This window comes from Uranotaenia lowii, chromosome 2 (assembly GCF_029784155.1).
Source record: "Uranotaenia lowii strain MFRU-FL chromosome 2, ASM2978415v1, whole genome shotgun sequence".
NCBI lineage: Eukaryota > Metazoa > Arthropoda > Insecta > Diptera > Culicidae > Uranotaenia > Uranotaenia lowii.
Genome location: NC_073692.1, coordinates 319,313,284 through 319,329,523, shown reverse-complemented (window position 1 = coordinate 319,329,523; position 16,240 = coordinate 319,313,284). Strand labels below are relative to the sequence as shown.

General features: G+C 38.8%; 3 protein-coding genes across 4 annotated transcripts in view; 2 read left to right on the top strand and 1 right to left on the bottom strand.

The window, feature by feature from the left end:
• LOC129746085 (neuromodulin) overlaps window positions 1-9,498 on the top strand; it is a 483,903-nt gene extending 474,405 nt beyond the window's left edge. The window contains exon 4 of the mRNA XM_055739546.1: window positions 8,024-9,498. Coding sequence (XP_055595521.1) covers window positions 8,024-8,143 — 120 coding nt within the window. The 3' untranslated portion in view covers window positions 8,144-9,498. The remainder of the gene's footprint in view (window positions 1-8,023) is intronic.
• Window positions 9,499-11,422: 1,924 nt separating this feature from the next.
• On the bottom strand, window positions 11,423-12,842 carry LOC129748725 (origin recognition complex subunit 6). The gene is made up of 3 exons (XM_055743418.1): window positions 12,636-12,842; window positions 12,007-12,268; window positions 11,423-11,942 (listed from the first exon to the last, which is right to left on the bottom strand). Exons 1-3 carry the CDS (start codon window positions 12,701-12,703, stop codon window positions 11,523-11,525), a joined length of 750 nt encoding a protein of 249 aa, XP_055599393.1. The 5' UTR covers window positions 12,704-12,842; the 3' UTR covers window positions 11,423-11,522.
• A 631-nt stretch (window positions 12,843-13,473) lies between these two features.
• Window positions 13,474-14,772, top strand: LOC129746903 (methylosome subunit pICln). Of its 2 annotated transcripts, none has more exons than XM_055740833.1 (4): window positions 13,474-13,625; window positions 13,692-13,859; window positions 13,916-14,325; window positions 14,419-14,772. In XM_055740833.1, the coding sequence occupies exons 2-4, from the start codon at window positions 13,738-13,740 to the stop codon at window positions 14,448-14,450; spliced, it is 564 nt and encodes a 187-aa protein (XP_055596808.1). In that variant the 5' UTR covers window positions 13,474-13,625; window positions 13,692-13,737; the 3' UTR covers window positions 14,451-14,772. The 2 variants fall into 2 exon arrangements, with proteins under 2 accessions (XP_055596808.1, XP_055596807.1); XM_055740832.1 differs by having other exon boundaries at window positions 14,394-14,772.
• The last annotated feature ends 1,468 nt before the right edge of the window (window positions 14,773-16,240 follow it).

The window sequence follows — 16,240 nt, the reverse complement described above, 5'->3', positions numbered from 1 at the left end:
TTTTCCTCATCGTAATGGATGAGATTCTGACTGGATCGATCGACTGTGCACCGAACCGAGGATTGCCGTGGAATCCTTTAACAATGGAGCAACTGAACGACCTTGACCTGGCTGACGATATTGTTTTGCTCGCCCAAACACAACCGGACATGCAGAGCAAACTCGACGACCTCACCGAAAGTTCCAAGGCAGCAGGTCTCAAGGTCAATGTCGGAAAGACCAAGTCGATGGGGATCAACACAGGAAATCCCTCCAGTTTCATGGTAGCTGGGCAACAAGTTGAGAAAGTGGAGTGCTTCCAGTATCTTGGTAGCCAGATAACGCCTGATGGTGGTACCAGGAAAGACATCGAAACCCGGATCAGAAAGGCCCGATTTGCGTTTGCGAGTCTCCGAAACATCTGGCGGTCACGCCAGATCTCTCTACGAACAAAAATCCGAATCTTCAACTCAAACGTCAAATCCGTATTCCTGTACGGGTGCGAAACTTGGTGCACATATGCGGTAACGACGCGAAAACTGCAAGTATTTGTGAACCGCTGCCTGCGGAATATCATCCGCGCTTGGTGGCCTGGCAACTGGATCTCGAATGAGGAACTACATCGCCGGTGTCATCAAAGGGCGCTAGAAATCGAGATTCGGGAACGTAAGTGGAGATGGATTGGGCACACGCTGCGAAAAGATGAAAACGAGATTTGCAGAGAGGCGCTTGACTGGAATCCAGAAGGTCATCGAAGAAGAGGCAGGCCCAGAAACTCGTGGCGGCGAAGCCTAGCCGCTGAAATCCGAACTGTCGACGAGAATCTTGACTGGGGCCAGGTGAAGACGCTGGCTCCGGATCGTCAACAGTGGAGGTCTTTTACCACGGCCCTATGCACCGGTGGATCGGCGCGGGATCATTAAGTAAGTAAGTAAGTATCTGAAGCCGCCACGGACCGGAAAGCCCAGCAAATTCGAAGCCGCAACCCAGCCGATCATCAACAACAAGTGGTCCCCTGCCCCGTGCTGTTTTTTTGCCTGTCGATGTGGGATCCAACCAACTAGAGCACCGAAGTCTACAGTGGAACCATCTTTTGCACGGTAAGCCGGTTTAGGATCCTACATTTTGGTCCTTCGAGCCGGATGTGCACGCTGGAGGGGCCGCCAAAACGGACACCGAGGCCATTTTGATCATCCAACATCCCATTGTACCCTTGGAAGAATACGCCACCCGCCATTTCGGTAATAAGCTTGGCTTGGAATTTCGCCATTGCTTATTCAACACGGCAGCCATCCCGGAGCTAGGAAAGCAACATCCCAATTGGAACACCATCGGTCTCGAGCAACTGTGAGGCATCCGGATTGGTACCTGGTCAGGTTCCCCACCCCATAACCCACCTGAAGACGGTCAGAATTTGCGGTCAACCACCCCCTGATGCATGGTCGGATTTTTTGGTAAATGTATAAAACCCATGGTGTTGGAAAAATACAATTTATAAATTTATTACTGAATAAGCTAATTTGGTTGCGCATCCTCTTCAACCACTACCGTATCCCTAGTGTCATTGGCCACTGGGCCTTTGCTCATTTTGTCAGTCTGTGTCTGAAGTGTTTTACACCTATTGGTCGGTAAAGTCGGAAGTTTTGAGTCTGCATTGTCATCGCTGAAAAGTGAATTTTGGTCAAAAATTTTAACATTGTACCATTGTGCGAAGTTGATGATCTACAGTAAGCTGCGAAAAAATTGTTCTTTTCTGCCTTTTTGTCCAAGATTTTGGATTTTTATCGTATTGTGGATGTCGGAATATTTGAGCATGCTGAGAGTGGCATACTGGGTACTTGTAAATTAATTGAAGAATATTCCTGGATTTTTATACGATTGAAAAGAATGATATTTCGGCTGGCAGCAATCGATCGTTAAGCACTTTTGGATGTTATCTATGATTTGAATCGGAATACTGAGAGTTGTTTGGGAAATTGTGAAACAGTAACCATCAGAGTTGTGTCGGAAATCTGTTTGATTTTGTCGGTTTTTTTATGGACTGTGTCTGAATTGAGTCGTTACATTTAAGCAAGTTTGAATGAGCATAGTCTGTCAGATTTTGCAAATTTGATTTTGTATTGGACCGAAGTTTTTTGTTTGAATAAATTTGCTGAAAGCTTTTGATGAACGATTTTATTGGAAATAGCTGTTGAGTATCAAGAACCAAGTTAGCTCAATTACACGAGCCACAGTCAGTACAATTGGTCAGTTGGTTTGTAAATTCGGAACGAAATTGTCAGTTTGTGTCTGTTATAATATTTTGTTTGAGTCAGCGGTTCTGTAAGCGATAGTTATGCCGGCTTCTACGTCAACTACCAAACGGGCGACAGGTGTTGGATCATCCTTGAAGGTGTTGAATACCAAACTGAAGCAGATTCAAACTGGTGTCAACCACATTTGGCGCTTCGTGGAGGATTTCAAGGAAGATTCAGTCACTACTGCGATTGAAGTTCGGTTGGAAGAACTGGAAAACCTGTGGGAGCGATACAACGATACAGTTATCGAGATCCAATCACACGATGACTACAAGGCCGAAGAGGATTTCAGTGAAAGGGACGGCGCAGAGTTTAATGATCGCTACTACTTCGCGAAAACCTTCTTGGTGGAAAGAATTAAGGAAAGGCAGGAACCAACAGAATTGAATCAGACAGTGAGAGGAAACGATACGCTCAATCAGTCAACCATAGACCATGTGCGCTTACCCCAAATAAAACTGCAGACGTTTGACGGAAATATCGACGAGTGGTTAAGTTTTAGAGACTTGTACACCTCTCTTATACACTGGAAGACTGATCTACCCGAAGTGGAAAAATTCCACTATTTAAAAGGCTGCCTCCAAGGAGAACCAAAGGCATTGATTGATCCATTGAAGATTACCAGAGCTAACTATCAGATCGCATGGGATCTACTGAGTAAGCGATACAATAACAATAAGTTGTTGCGTAAACGTCAGGTGCAAGCACTATTTTAGCTTCCAACTCTCACGAAGGAATCCGTTACCGATCTGCACAATCTCTTAGAAGGTTTTTAAAGGATTGTGCAGACTCTGGACCAGATCGTTCAACCAGGGGATTATAAGGATCTCCTGTTGGTCCACATTCTCTCCTCACGTCTCGATCCTACGACACGAAGAGGATGGGAAGAAACTTCAGCTACCAAGGATCAAGATTCTGTCAATGATATGACGGAGTTCCTTCAACGACGTGTTCGGATTTTGGAGTCTTTGCCAAGTAAACCCATAGAACCTAGAACTGCCCAATTTACCCCCTTTCCTAAACAGAACCAATATCCAAGAGGAAGTTTCAGCTCGGTTCAAAACCCAGTCAGATTGTGTGTTGTGTGTTCGTCAGATCATCTTCTTTTTCAATGCCCTGTTTTTCTGAAATTGTCTGTGTCAGAAAGAGAAAAGATGGTACGCATTAATATGTTGTGTCGGAATTTGCTTCAATAAAGGTCACAGAGCGTCAGAATGTAGATCCAAGTTTTCATGTCGTCATTGTAAAGGCCGACATCACAGTTTGGTTTGCTTCAACACCGAAAAGGTCGGGACGGTGCACACCAATTCACAACGCCAAGAAGAATCATCGGAGCCCAAGAAAATCCATCAATCCATGCCCAACCCAGTGGCAAATGTTGCCGCTACTGATATGCAATCCTGTAACTCCGCTCAGCATCACTCTTCTCAGATTCTTTTGGCAACTGCAATCGTCGTTATCGAAGATGATTTCGGCAATCAATACTCGGCACGTGCGCTTTTGGACTCTGGGTCAGAAAGTAATCTTTTGACGGAGCGGTTGAGTCAGAAATTACGAGTTTCAAGGGAAAGGGTGGACATATCAGTCATTGGAATTGGTCAAGTGGTCACAAAGGTTAAACAGCGTGTTCAAGCCACTATTCGATCTCGGAGTTCAAGGTTTACTCTATCGATGCAGTTTTTAGTTTTGCCAAAGGTCACAGTTAACTTGCCTACAACCTCCATTAATGTTGTTCGATGGGACATTCCAGAAGGAATTCACTTGGCAGACCCGTCATTTAATGTGTCTGGAGAGGTAGACATAGTTTTGGGTATCGAATCTTTTTTTGACTTTTTCGATAGTGGAAAAAAGATCGCACTGGGCGATCAGTTACCAACTTTGAATCACTCGGTCTTTGGATGGGTTGTTTGTGGTGGGATTTCTAAGCCTATACAGTCCACGCAGGTTATTTATAACACTCATACATCGGAAGAATCCCTAGAAAACCTAATGACTCGATTTTGGTCCTGTGAGGAGATTGAGTCAGCCCATTCGTACTCTCCTGAAGAAGCTAAATGTGAGGAATTGTTTACTCAGAATGTCAAGCGCGGGCCTGATGGTCGCTATTTAGTTTCACTACCGAAAAATGAAGACGTTTTGGCGCATTTGGGCGAATCTAAGGAGATCGCAGTGCGACGTTTTCTAGCCACGGAGAGAAGACTATCGAGAGATGAGAATTTGAGGTCACAATACGTTTCATTCATGGATGAATATCTGAAATTAGGCCACATGAAACTGATTGAGGAGTCAGATTTGAGTTTGTGTCAGAGATTCCAAGCTAAGGAATCAGTTTGTAATGAGAATGTTGAGTCTGGATCGAGAGAACGTTTTACTTCAGCCCAACCGTCAGATTTTGAGTTAGATTGTTTAAAGAATTCAGTTTTGAGTCAGAAGCCGGTAAAACGATGTTTTTTGCCGCATCACCCAGTGGTTAAGGAAGCCAGTACGACAACTAAGGTCAGGGTAGTATTCGATGCGTCCTGTAAAACATCCTCAGGGGTCTCAATAAACGATGCTTTGTATGTAGGGCCTGTCGTACAGGAAGATTTGAGATCAATTATTCTCCGTTGTCGCACGAAACACATCATGGTGGTAGCCGACGTTGAGAAAATGTTTCGCCAAATAAATGTTAATCCACACGACAGTCCGTTGCAATCTATTCTTTGGAGAGCATCCCCAAATGAAGTAATTCAAACCTACGAACTAAGCACAATCACATACGGAACCAAACCTGCACCGTTTCTAGCCACGAGAACCTTGCAGAAACTAGCCACAGATGAAGGACACAGATTTCCATTAGCATCCCAGGCCGTTCTCCAGGATACGTACATGGACGACGTGTTTACCGGGGCTGAAACCTTAGAAGAAGCAGAGAGATTGGCTAACGAATTGGAAGATCTGATGGCTACTGGTGGATTTCGGCTCAGAAAGTATGCTTCAAACTGTCCAGAGGCTCTCAAGAATATTGCAGAGGAAAACCTGGCTTTGAAACAAACCGAAGGCATCATTTTGGATCCAGATCCAACGGTAAAAACACTGGGACTGACTTGGATGCCCATGTCTGATGTTTTTGCATTCCAATTCAGCATTCCACCTTTAGAAGATAACGCAATTTTAACCAAACGTCGAATATTGTCAATCATCGCAACGCTTTTCGACCCACTAGGATTGATAGGAGCTACTATCACTTCGGCGAAGGTATTCATGCAGGTCCTTTGGACGTTACGCGATGAAAAAGATCAAAGGTTAGATTGGGATCAACCGGTTCCTTCTATGGTGGGCGAGCAATGGAAAAATTATCACGAAACTTTACATCAGCTTAACAATATTCGGATTCCCAGATGCGTTGTTCTTCCTAATCCCACGTTGCTTGAAATTCACTGCTTTTCAGATGCGTCTGAGAAAGCGTATGGGGCTTGTCTGTACATTCGGAGTCAGAATATTGAAGGTCAGATTATGGTCAGGCTTCTTACTTCTAAGTCTAGAGTAGCACCATTGAAAACCCAAAGCATTGCTAGATTGGAACTATGCGGAGCTTTAAATGCTGCAGAACTTATGCACCAGGTGAAGAAATCGCTAAAGATTGAGTACAGAACGTTTTTCTGGACCGATTCGACATGTGTGCTGTAGGGATGAGATGAAGAATATGCAGAAAATAAATCAAATTTAATTAGGAATAAAATAAAATAATAGTTGTATTCGGCAACACTGTAGATGAATAAAATAAAATAAATTTCTATGAGAACATTTGCTATTTTGGCAGCACTTGACAATCAAACAAAACAAAGTCAGTCATTGATCTATTCTTGCGAGCGACAGACGTGTTTAAGTGAATCTCTGAATTGAGATTCGTAAAATCACGACAATGGCGTGGTTGGTAGGATAAGCACAAATAGCGCAGATATTTAAGGCTGCTGCTGCTGATTGTTTTGATTTGGCTTTCCGGTGGAAATAAGACGGAATTGCCCCTGAAAAGCGCAGATATTTAAGGCTGCTGCTGCTGATTGTTTTGATTTGGGCTTCCGGTGGAAATAAGACGGAATTGCCCCTGAAAAGCGCAGATATTTAAGGCTGCTGCTGCTGATTGTTTTGATTTGGCCTTCCGGTGGAAATAAGACGGAATTGCCGTTAAAAGCGCAGATATTTAAGGCTGATGCTGCTGATTGTTTTGATTTGGCCTTCCGGTGGAAATAAGACGGAATTGCCCCTGAAAAGCGCAGATATTTAAGGCTGCTGCTGCTGATTGATTTGATTTGGCCTTCCGGTGGAAATAAGACGGAATTGCCGTTAAAAGCGCAGATATTTAAGGCTGCTGCTGCTGATCGTTTGTTTTGAATAAGCCTTCTGGTTGGGCAGGCTGTTTCTTAGAATACTATCGAATTATTCCGACTCTTGTAAACAGAGACAGAGTAACAAGGAAAGCACAGTTTGAGAAAGCTGTTGCTAAGAATGTTTTTTTTTTGCGGATTGTTCCGGCTCTGGTAAATAAAAGCAGAGCGACAGAGAAAGTACAAATTGGGAAGGTTTTTGTGAAGAATATTTTCGGATGAAATGAAGAATATGCCAAAAAAAAAAAAAGATTTGAAAAGCTTGTGCAGAGAATGGAATGTAGAATTGAGATGAGGGATATTGGGGATATAAAATGTTGTATTTTAGAAAAACAAAAGTCGGTAAATTAAAGATTCTATTGAGAATAGAGTTGAGAAGGAATGTAGAAATGTGATGAAGGATAAGCAGAAATTAAATAAAATTTGTAGGATGGAGAATAAAGATGTGGAATATGGAATAAAAATTGAGCATATTTGGTAAATAAAATTTTGCACTAAAGAAAAAAAACAAATGTTGATGTGTGAAAAGTTTTAATTAAGAATAGAGGTGAGAAGGAATGTAGGGATGAGATGAAGAATATGCAGAAAATAAATCAAATTTAATTAGGAATAAAATAAAATAATAGTTGTATTCGGCAACACTGTAGATGAATAAAATAAAATAAATTTCTATGAGAACATTTGCTATTTTGGCAGCACTTGACAAACAAACAAAACAAAGTGAGTCATTGATCTATTCTTGCGAGCGACAGACGTGTTTAAGTGAATCTCTGAATTGAGATTCGTAAAATCACGACATGTGCTTCACTGGTTAACACGTTCGTCGCCACGTCACCCATATTCGGCAGACGGGTGTATTTCCTGGGGGGCCCCGTCACATCAAAAAGCAGGTGACGCTCTCTTACTGGAGTTTACCGCTCAGCTTCGCCACACGTTTCAAATATAGGAGTTCCCCTCTTTGCTTTCTCTCTCTGAAAATTTTTTTGGGCCCGGCTAGCAAAACTACCAAACTGAGCGTGGCGACGAACGTGTTAAACTCTACGCCGACTAATTGGAACACGTACGTAGCAAATCGAGTGAGTAAAATTCAGATTCTCACAGAAGATTGTAGATGGCAACATGTAGCTGGAAAGCAAAATCCAGCAGATTTAATTTCACGTGGGATTTCTCCAGAAGCTATCGTCCACAACGATTTTTGGTGGACGGGTCCAGAATGGTTGAGCAAACCAATTATTCTTCTCAGTCTGAACATTGATTCCCTAGAATTCTGAACTACATTCTGATTATGAGTATTGATTCTGGATTCTCTGTTTAGAATTGTGTATTAAAAAAAAAGTTATTCATTCAAAAATTCATTCCATTTTTGTATCTTCTTTCCAGGTGGCAGAAGAGCTCGATATCGACATGGATGATCCGGATCTGCAAAAGGCGGCCACCAAAATTCAGGCCTCTTTCAGGGGTCACAAAGTTCGCAAAGAAACCAAACCGGGAAATGAATAAGAAGACCGACGCGATTAAAAAAAAAAAAGAACTAGCCGGTTGCCCTGTCATACTTTTACAAATTTATAACTTTAAATGAAAGAAACAAACAAACTAAACTACACAATTAATATGAAACTATATTAAACGATTGAATTCAATGATAAAACTAAATTTCAGAAATATTTCTCAAAACCATCAACCAAGTATTTTGATCGAGGTTAATATGCGCGGCATGTATGATCCCAAGTCGATTACAATTTAAACCAGAAAACAGTACACTTGTTATCATTTTATAACTTATATCAGAATCTAGTCATAATATTAGTAAATTTAAGAAGAAGAAGAAAACACAATACATAAATATCCAAATGAAAAAATTTACCTTTAAAGGAAATTATAATTAAAACAAAACAAGCCACAACTCGAATAAACCATCAAATGGATAAGCGAATTTTAGACAAACAACAGTAAAACAACCATTTTGCGCACCCACAAAACTAATAAAGACAGTCTGTTTCACACTACCTGAACCAAAAAAAAAATAGAACAAACATTAGCGCCCACAAGCATGCAACCTTACTACTAATAGATTAAATGGCGAAAATTGAAGAGAAATAGTTAAACCATTTTACAGCGGATGAGAAAAACAGTTTGGGAAAATATGAAATTTGAACTCAATTCACAGACTATCTGAGGTTCTAATTCGTACACGCGAGAAAAAAATCAAATAAATAGTCATTCACATTTACCATTGTTACAGTTTGTGACAGTTGAGTTGCCGTGAAAAGGCAGAAGAAATTGTGAAACCTTCAAAAAACTATTCAAGCATTCTGAGATAGGATATTTTCTACGAAGGCCGTCTGGTAGTCTGTGAACGATAGTATAAAAAATAAATTTTAAAATTTCACACACGACCTACAAATTAAAATCCTGGCGCAGATTCGAAACCATTTACGGCTATTACAAAGTAAATCTCAAAAAATCCCACAAACGGATGATGGAGTATGTAGTTTAAAAAACCAAATAATAGAAAATCTGTCTGGATACTTGAAGCACTTCAAACCGGTAAATCCTCTTGCAATTTAGTGCGGTAAACAATACATGTATTGAATATTCGAAACCAAAACCGAATTAACGGATTCGATTGACTATATGCATTCGGAAAAAAAATCGCGTAGCCGTTCAAAGGACAATTTGAATGGAATAGTTCAGGCAGAATCTCACCATTTGACCACAACACTAGAAACAAGACATGGTTTGTGGTAGTGAAAAAAACAGTAAAATAAAGAAAATAAAAAAGTTCAAGAACCGTTGACCGAAGATTGAAATAAATTGCATAATTACAGTGAGCTTTAAATCCCGATTAAAGAATATTTGATGCTTTCATTAAACTTTCTTAACGAGTGAGTATCACAAGCAAGCCTAATTCAGATTTCAGATTTAAGATTCAGATTTCAGTTTCAGATTTCAGGTTCAAATTTCAGATTCAGATTTCAGATTCAGATTCAGATTTCAGATTCAGATTCAGATTCAGATTTCAGATTCAGATTTCAGATTCAGATTTCAGATTCAGATTTCAGATTAAGATTTCAGATTCAGATTTCAGATTCAGATTTCAGATTCAGATTTCAGATTCAGATTTCAGATTCAGATTTCAGATTCAGATTTCAGATTCAGATTTCAGATTCAGATTTCAGATTCAGATTTCAGATTCAGATTTCAGATTCAGATTTCAGATTCAGATTTCAGATTCAGATTTCAGATTCAGATTTCAGATTCAGATTTCAGATTCAGATTTCAGATTCAGATTTCAGATTCAGATTTCAGATTCAGATTTCAGATTCAGATTTCAGATTCAGATTTCAGATTCAGATTTCAGATTCAGATTTCAGATTCAGATTTCAGATTCAGATTTCAGATTCAGATTTCAGATTCAGATTTCAGATTCAGATTTCAGATTCAGATTTCAGATTCAGATTTCAGATTCAGATTTCAGATTCAGATTTCAGATTCAGATTTCAGATTCAGATTTCAGATTCAGATTTCAGATTCAGATTTCAGATTCAGATTTCAGATTCAGATTTCAGATTCAGATTTCAGATTCAGATTTCAGATTCAGATTTCAGATTCAGATTTCAGATTCAGTTTCAGATTTCAGATTTCACATTCATATTTCAGATTCAGATTTCAGATTCAGATTTCAGATTCAGATTTCAGATTCAGATTTCAGATTCAGATTTCAGATTCAGATTTCAGATTCAGATTTCAGATTCAGATTTCAGATTCAGTTTCAGATTTCAGATTTCAGATTCAGATTTCAGATTCAGATTTCAGATTCAGATTTCAGATTCAGATTTCAGATTCAGATTTCAGATTCAGATTCCAGATTCAGATTTCAGATTCAGATTTCAGATTCAGATTTCAGATTCAGATTTCAGATTCAGATTTCAGATTCAGATTTCAGATTCAGATTTCAGATTCAGATTCAGATTTCAGATTCAAATTTCAGATTCAGATTTCAGATTCAGATTTCAGATTCAGATTTCAGGATCAGATTTCTGATTCAGATTTCTGATTCATATTTCAGATTCAGATTTCAGAATTCAAATTTCAGATTCAGATTTCAGATTCAGATTTCAGATTTAGATTCCAGATTCAGATTTCAGATTCAGATTTCAGATTCATATTCCAGATTCAAATTTCAGATTCAGATTTCAGATTCAGATTTCAGATTCAGATTTCAGATTCAGATTTCAGATTCATATTTCAGATTCAGATTTCAGATTCAGATTTCAGATTCAGATTTCAGATTCAGATTTCAGATTCAGATTTCAGATTCAGATTTCAGATTCAGATTTCAGATTCAGATTTCAGATTCAGATTTCAGATTCAGATTTCAGATTCAGATTTCAGATTCAGATTTCAGATTCAGATTTCAGATTCAGATTTCAGATTCAGATTTCAGATTCAGATTTCAGATTCAGATTTCAGATTCAGATTTCAGATTCAGATTTCAGATTCAGATTTCAGATTCAGATTTCAGATTCAGATTTCAGATTCAGATTTCAGATTCAGATTTCAGATTCAGATTTCAGATTCAGATTTCAGATTCAGATTTCAGATTTAGATTTCAGATTCAGATTTCAGATTCAGATTTCAGATTCAGATTTCAGATTCAGATTTCAGATTCAACTGAAACTGACCAATCGAATTTATTTTGAGAACAAAAATCCGAATGGCCAGTTTTAAAATCAATAGCAAAATACCTTGTTTAATTTTTCTATTTTTATTCTTAACTTTCTTCAATATGGAAAAATAACTTACTTTAACAATTCTTAACATCTAATGGTCTGGAAAAAACGGGAGTATTTTAATCATTTAGTAGAGCTCGATCATCTTATCGAGCGGTCTCCATTGCCTTCAACTCTCGATAGGCCTTCTCCAACATTCGCTTCTTCCAGCTCACGTAAGGCTCGATCGCTTCCACCGAACTGTGTTTTTGAGCTTGTACGATAACTTCCTCCTTGGGTTCGATGAATGTTTGTTCAACTGCTGGTTGCTTTTTCGTTTTGGATGAATCTGGCAGTGCAGAACTCGCCATGAACTTTTCCCAGTTCTTTTCCAACAAAGCCCACTGGGCCGGTTTCAAATGACTGAAGGGAACCAGTTTGGTTTTGGGTGGTTTAACTTTGAGCCTCTTGCAAGCCTGGAAGACTGCCATCGTTGCATACTGCGGATGAGTCAGATCCAGTGCCACATTGCCACCGTCGACGAATCGTTTGTAACTTTCCAGCAGGACCAGGGCTTCGTTTTTGACCTGTTGAAGATTGAAATTATTGAATGAAAATCAATTCCTATAGATTTAATGAATTGTTCATTACCTGGCTCAACCCAAGCTGGACGCAGATCTCATTGATTCCGAAAACTTTACTGATATCCAGTATCTTTTCCACCGTTCGTTTGCTGTTGGTGTAGACCGTTTTCTTGAGCCCGGACATCTTAAGGCCAGTTTCAAGATCGAAGGGTAAACCGAGCAAGCCGGAAGCCAGATCGATACAGATTGTAGCTCGGGCATAGTCACCGAGATTGGCCACCCCGCCAGATGATTTGACTTGCAGGAGCCGTAGCAGTTCAGTGGATTTGCTAAAAGAGAAATTTTTACGTTTTTACTTTAAAAAGCTGATATACTCAAGCAGTAAGACATTTCATTCTTTTTTTTTTGTACTTGTAATTGTAAATGTGTAAATAAATCAACAATTACGATTACAATTATAATTTAAATTACAAAAAAAAATGAAAAAAATGTCTTATTGCTTGAGTATATCAGTTTTTTACCTAGTATTTTATAAGCTTCTTAAACCGGTGAACTTACTCTGTTTGTTGAAATTATTATTTTCTTTACAATAAGTTTTATTAAGGCATTTAACTCATTGAGTTTTTTGTGTGCCGAGTATTCATTAATTTACTTTTGCGTGCGTGTATTATTAGACAAGAATCAAATTTTACTTACGGGGCAAGATTTTCGTGGTCAGACAATCCTAGTTTTTGGATCATCTGTGCGAGCAGTTTATTTTCCATGTTTATTTTGGAAACGAAGTTCAAAATTGTAGTTAATTGTAATTTTTTATAACCCTTGTTTGAAAAATTATCAAGACCTTTGAGAATCTCAAAAATAACGCAATTAATAACTCTTTGAACTATCTCAAGGCTTTGTTGTTTAGTGTCGATTATTTTGATTTTTTTTTTCATGCTAAATTCTGCCATTATTTGGCGCGCTTCCGATTTTCATTAACCGGCTTGCAATATTTCAATCAAAATACACAGTGGAAACTCCATAACTCGGAACATAATCAACAAAGAAAAAGAAAAATTCAAGATTGGAACTACAAAATAATTTAATAAAATAAAACACATTTAGTATTGTTATTCATAATCATTTTTTTCAAATCGTATGATGCTCATAATCAACAAAGAAAAAGAAAAATTCAAGATTGGAACTACAAAATAATTTAATAAAATAAAACACATTTAGTATTGTTATTCATAATCATTTTTTTTAAATCGCATGATACTCTTTTGCAATTCAGTTTTTTTTCCTTTTCTTTTCTATTTAAAAAAAAAGTATGGGACGTTCTACTGATCTGTTTTGGAAAACATAAATCAACACTTTTTAGTCGTTGTTTCAATAAAAATTTACCGCATGGTGCAAACAATCAATAAGAAGGCCTTTGAACAATAACTAAAATTTTATCATGTGATTTTCTTTACGCAGATCCTAAAACGAACTTTTGCGTTAATACGCCCTGTTCGAAAATAAATCTTCACTTGAGGAACATTTCAAGCGTCGAACGTCAAATCGCTGTCATCGCCATTGTTTACATTTTTAATCCGAAGCAAAACATTAAACAGGCGTGTATGTCTGAAAAAGCATAAAGATTGCGTGTAGTATTTATCCTTTATTCCACAATTTTAAGTATTAAAAAGTAGCTTTTTCACAAAAGTAAGTATCCGCAAGTGGCATCAATTTATTGAAGCTTTAAAACGCATCCTTTCTGATTGGTTTCAGAGCGTAACTTCTTTCCGGAAAGTGAATCTCGCAAACCGCTAAAACCATGGTCACAATCGGAGAAGCCTTCGCCCCGGTAGAAGGCATCATTTACTGGGCCAGTGAGGTCAAACTTACAATCGGGACCAGTGTCGTCGAACCGGTAGGAGATCTCTACGCTACTGATAGGTGTGTTAAAAGTATTTTTTCACAACTCAATTGAGTAAAACCATTTCCGTTTTCAGTTCGTTGATATGGACCTGTCAGGCACGCAACAGCAGTATTTCCATTCCATGGCCTAGAGTTGGGGTCCAGGCGGTGTCTCACAATCCGGAAAAGTGCATTTACTTGATGTTGGACATCAACCTGGTTTGGCCGGGCTTCTACGAAGTCGCAGCTCAGCAGAATGGCGACGAGGAAGGCGATGGAGATGATCTGGACGAGGGCCATGAATCGGGTGGATCGGAAAACGAAATGACGGAAATGTGGTTGCAACCGCCGAGGCCGGAAATGGTCGACGAGATGTACCTAGCTTTCCGGGAAGGCCAGGTGCGAAATCCCGATCCAGGCGATATCAGCGAGGATGAGGACTACATGGAAGCCGAGGAGGATGATCTCCAAGAGGTGGATGACATGCGGAACCTTCAACTAGATGGTAAGATTAGTTAACCCTGTAAATATGTTCACTCGCATGCCAACTAATGTTCGTTTTCTACGCTCAAGATAACAATCCTGACTCTAATTGCAGACGAGGATAAGTACGCCGATGCAGAGGAATGAGCAGCAAACCCATAACATCATGTCTCAGACGCCAGAGTGAAACATTATTGAAGTTAATGCGTTTTTATTATTAAGAAAACTTTTTGCAGAAGGAACAAAAGTTAGGTGAAAAGGGTTGAATGGCACGAGCAGAGGAACCGCCATGCGGTTCTCTTCGCTTCAGCCTTCGCGAGTGTCGAAGAAATAGTCTCTAAACTCAAAGTTTTCTGAAGAAAACATTATCAATTCCAGATGTTAGCTTGTAGACTTAAGCATTATTGAATTGGTGAGCAATTTAACAGAAACTCAAGCTTATTGGAAATAAATACTTTTGAAAAATTAACTGATTCCATTTTGATGCTCCTGAAAAGAATGAAGCAAAAAATCCATCCACCAGATATCGGTGTTGCGAATACATTGGAAAAAGTTAGGACATCTGATGGCAGACGTGGGAACTTTAAGCTAAGACTCTCCGCAATGATCCCTATAAGAAAAAATGCTGTATTTCTGAGTTCAGTCGATTCAAGTCTATTCTGTAGGTTGACTGATGCAGCAAGAGTAGTTATGTGGGAACCGATTTTTTTCTTTGAGTGTTAAAGAGTAGGTACTTGGAAAATTTGAATGAAAGTTTACACATTTCAAAATCCAACAGATGATACCCTAAATTGAAACATTCACAGCATTCGACAATTGGATGGTCTCGACCATAGGCAGTACGGTGGAAAAGTATCCATAGGAACTGGCGTTGTCAGAGGACCCTTGTAGAAACTTTAATATATATTTATATCTACAATCTACACCAGGCATGTCAAACTGGGGGTTTGGGGGCCGCATGCGGCCCGCGGCCTTGGTCAATGCGGCCCGCGTAGCCCCGTCTTAAATTTTCACAAAATTCCCTACTACACAGAAGTACGCTGGCTTTCCTGCCACAAAATATTAAAAAGATTTTTTTTTTTTGCTACGAGAGGAAATAATATTATTTTTGGAAATGAAAGGTGAACCTGTTGAACATTTTCAAGCAGGCGACTGGGTTCAGGATTTAGCATTTGACGTTGATCTCACTGGCCACCTGCAAGATTTGAACTTAAAGCTTTAAGGAAAAGAAAAAAAATCATAACTGCTTGTGATGATGTAAAAAAGTTTCAAGCGAAGTAACGGTTATGGATCAACCAAATTTCCAAAAAAAAACCTTGTGCACTTCTCTACGTGTCAAGAACTGAAAAGATCAAGTGAGGCTGCATCATTTGTATCTCCATTTTCGTTTGCTCTTAAAAATGCTGCTGATAATTTGCAACTAGAATTGATAGAGCTGCAGTGCGATTCTTTATTAAGAGCGAAATACATTGAAGTCGCTGTACCAAAATTGTATAACTATTTGGCTGAACGCTACGTTGAGTTACGGAATTATTTTGCCAGAATTCTTGCTATGTTTGCAAGTAGCTATCTATGTGAGCAGTTTTTTTCATAATGGAAGCTACAAAAACTCCTCATCGTTCGAGATTAACTGATAAAAATTTATCATCAATAATGAAAGTGTCAGTGACAAGTAAACTTTAACCTGATATCAGGACAATAGATATAATGCATTATAATATAAGAATGTTAAAAATTAATAGAATAGCTTACATAAAAAAATAACGAAAAATTTCATTCCAAGTATAACTATATTCCATTTTATTGTATCTAATCTCCGCGAAACTAATATGTTATGTTTTCTAACTGATTTTGGCTGCGGCCCTCTACGTCATAGGAAATTTTTAATGCGGCCCGCACACTTGAACGAGTTTGACATGCCTGATCTACACGATGGA

What these genes read in the sequence shown, in the direction of transcription:
- LOC129748725 (XM_055743418.1), bottom strand. Translation starts at nt 12,703, where the DNA reads ATGGAAAATAAACTGCTCGCACAGATGATCCAAAAACTAGGATTGTCT. An exon ending in GACCACGAAAATCTTGCCCC is followed by an intron (nt 12,269 to 12,635) that starts GTAAGTAAAATT and finishes TTTCTCTTTTAG; the next exon opens with CAAATCCACTGAACTGCTAC. An exon ending in TCCAGCTTGGGTTGAGCCAG is followed by an intron (nt 11,943 to 12,006) that starts GTAATGAACAAT and finishes AATCTTCAACAG; the next exon opens with GTCAAAAACGAAGCCCTGGT.
- LOC129746903 (XM_055740832.1), top strand. Translation starts at nt 13,738, where the DNA reads ATGGTCACAATCGGAGAAGCCTTCGCCCCGGTAGAAGGCATCATTTAC. An exon ending in GATCTCTACGCTACTGATAG is followed by an intron (nt 13,860 to 13,915) that starts GTGTGTTAAAAG and finishes TTCCGTTTTCAG; the next exon opens with TTCGTTGATATGGACCTGTC. An exon ending in GCGGAACCTTCAACTAGATG is followed by an intron (nt 14,326 to 14,393) that starts GTAAGATTAGTT and finishes TCTACGCTCAAG; the next exon opens with ATAACAATCCTGACTCTAAT.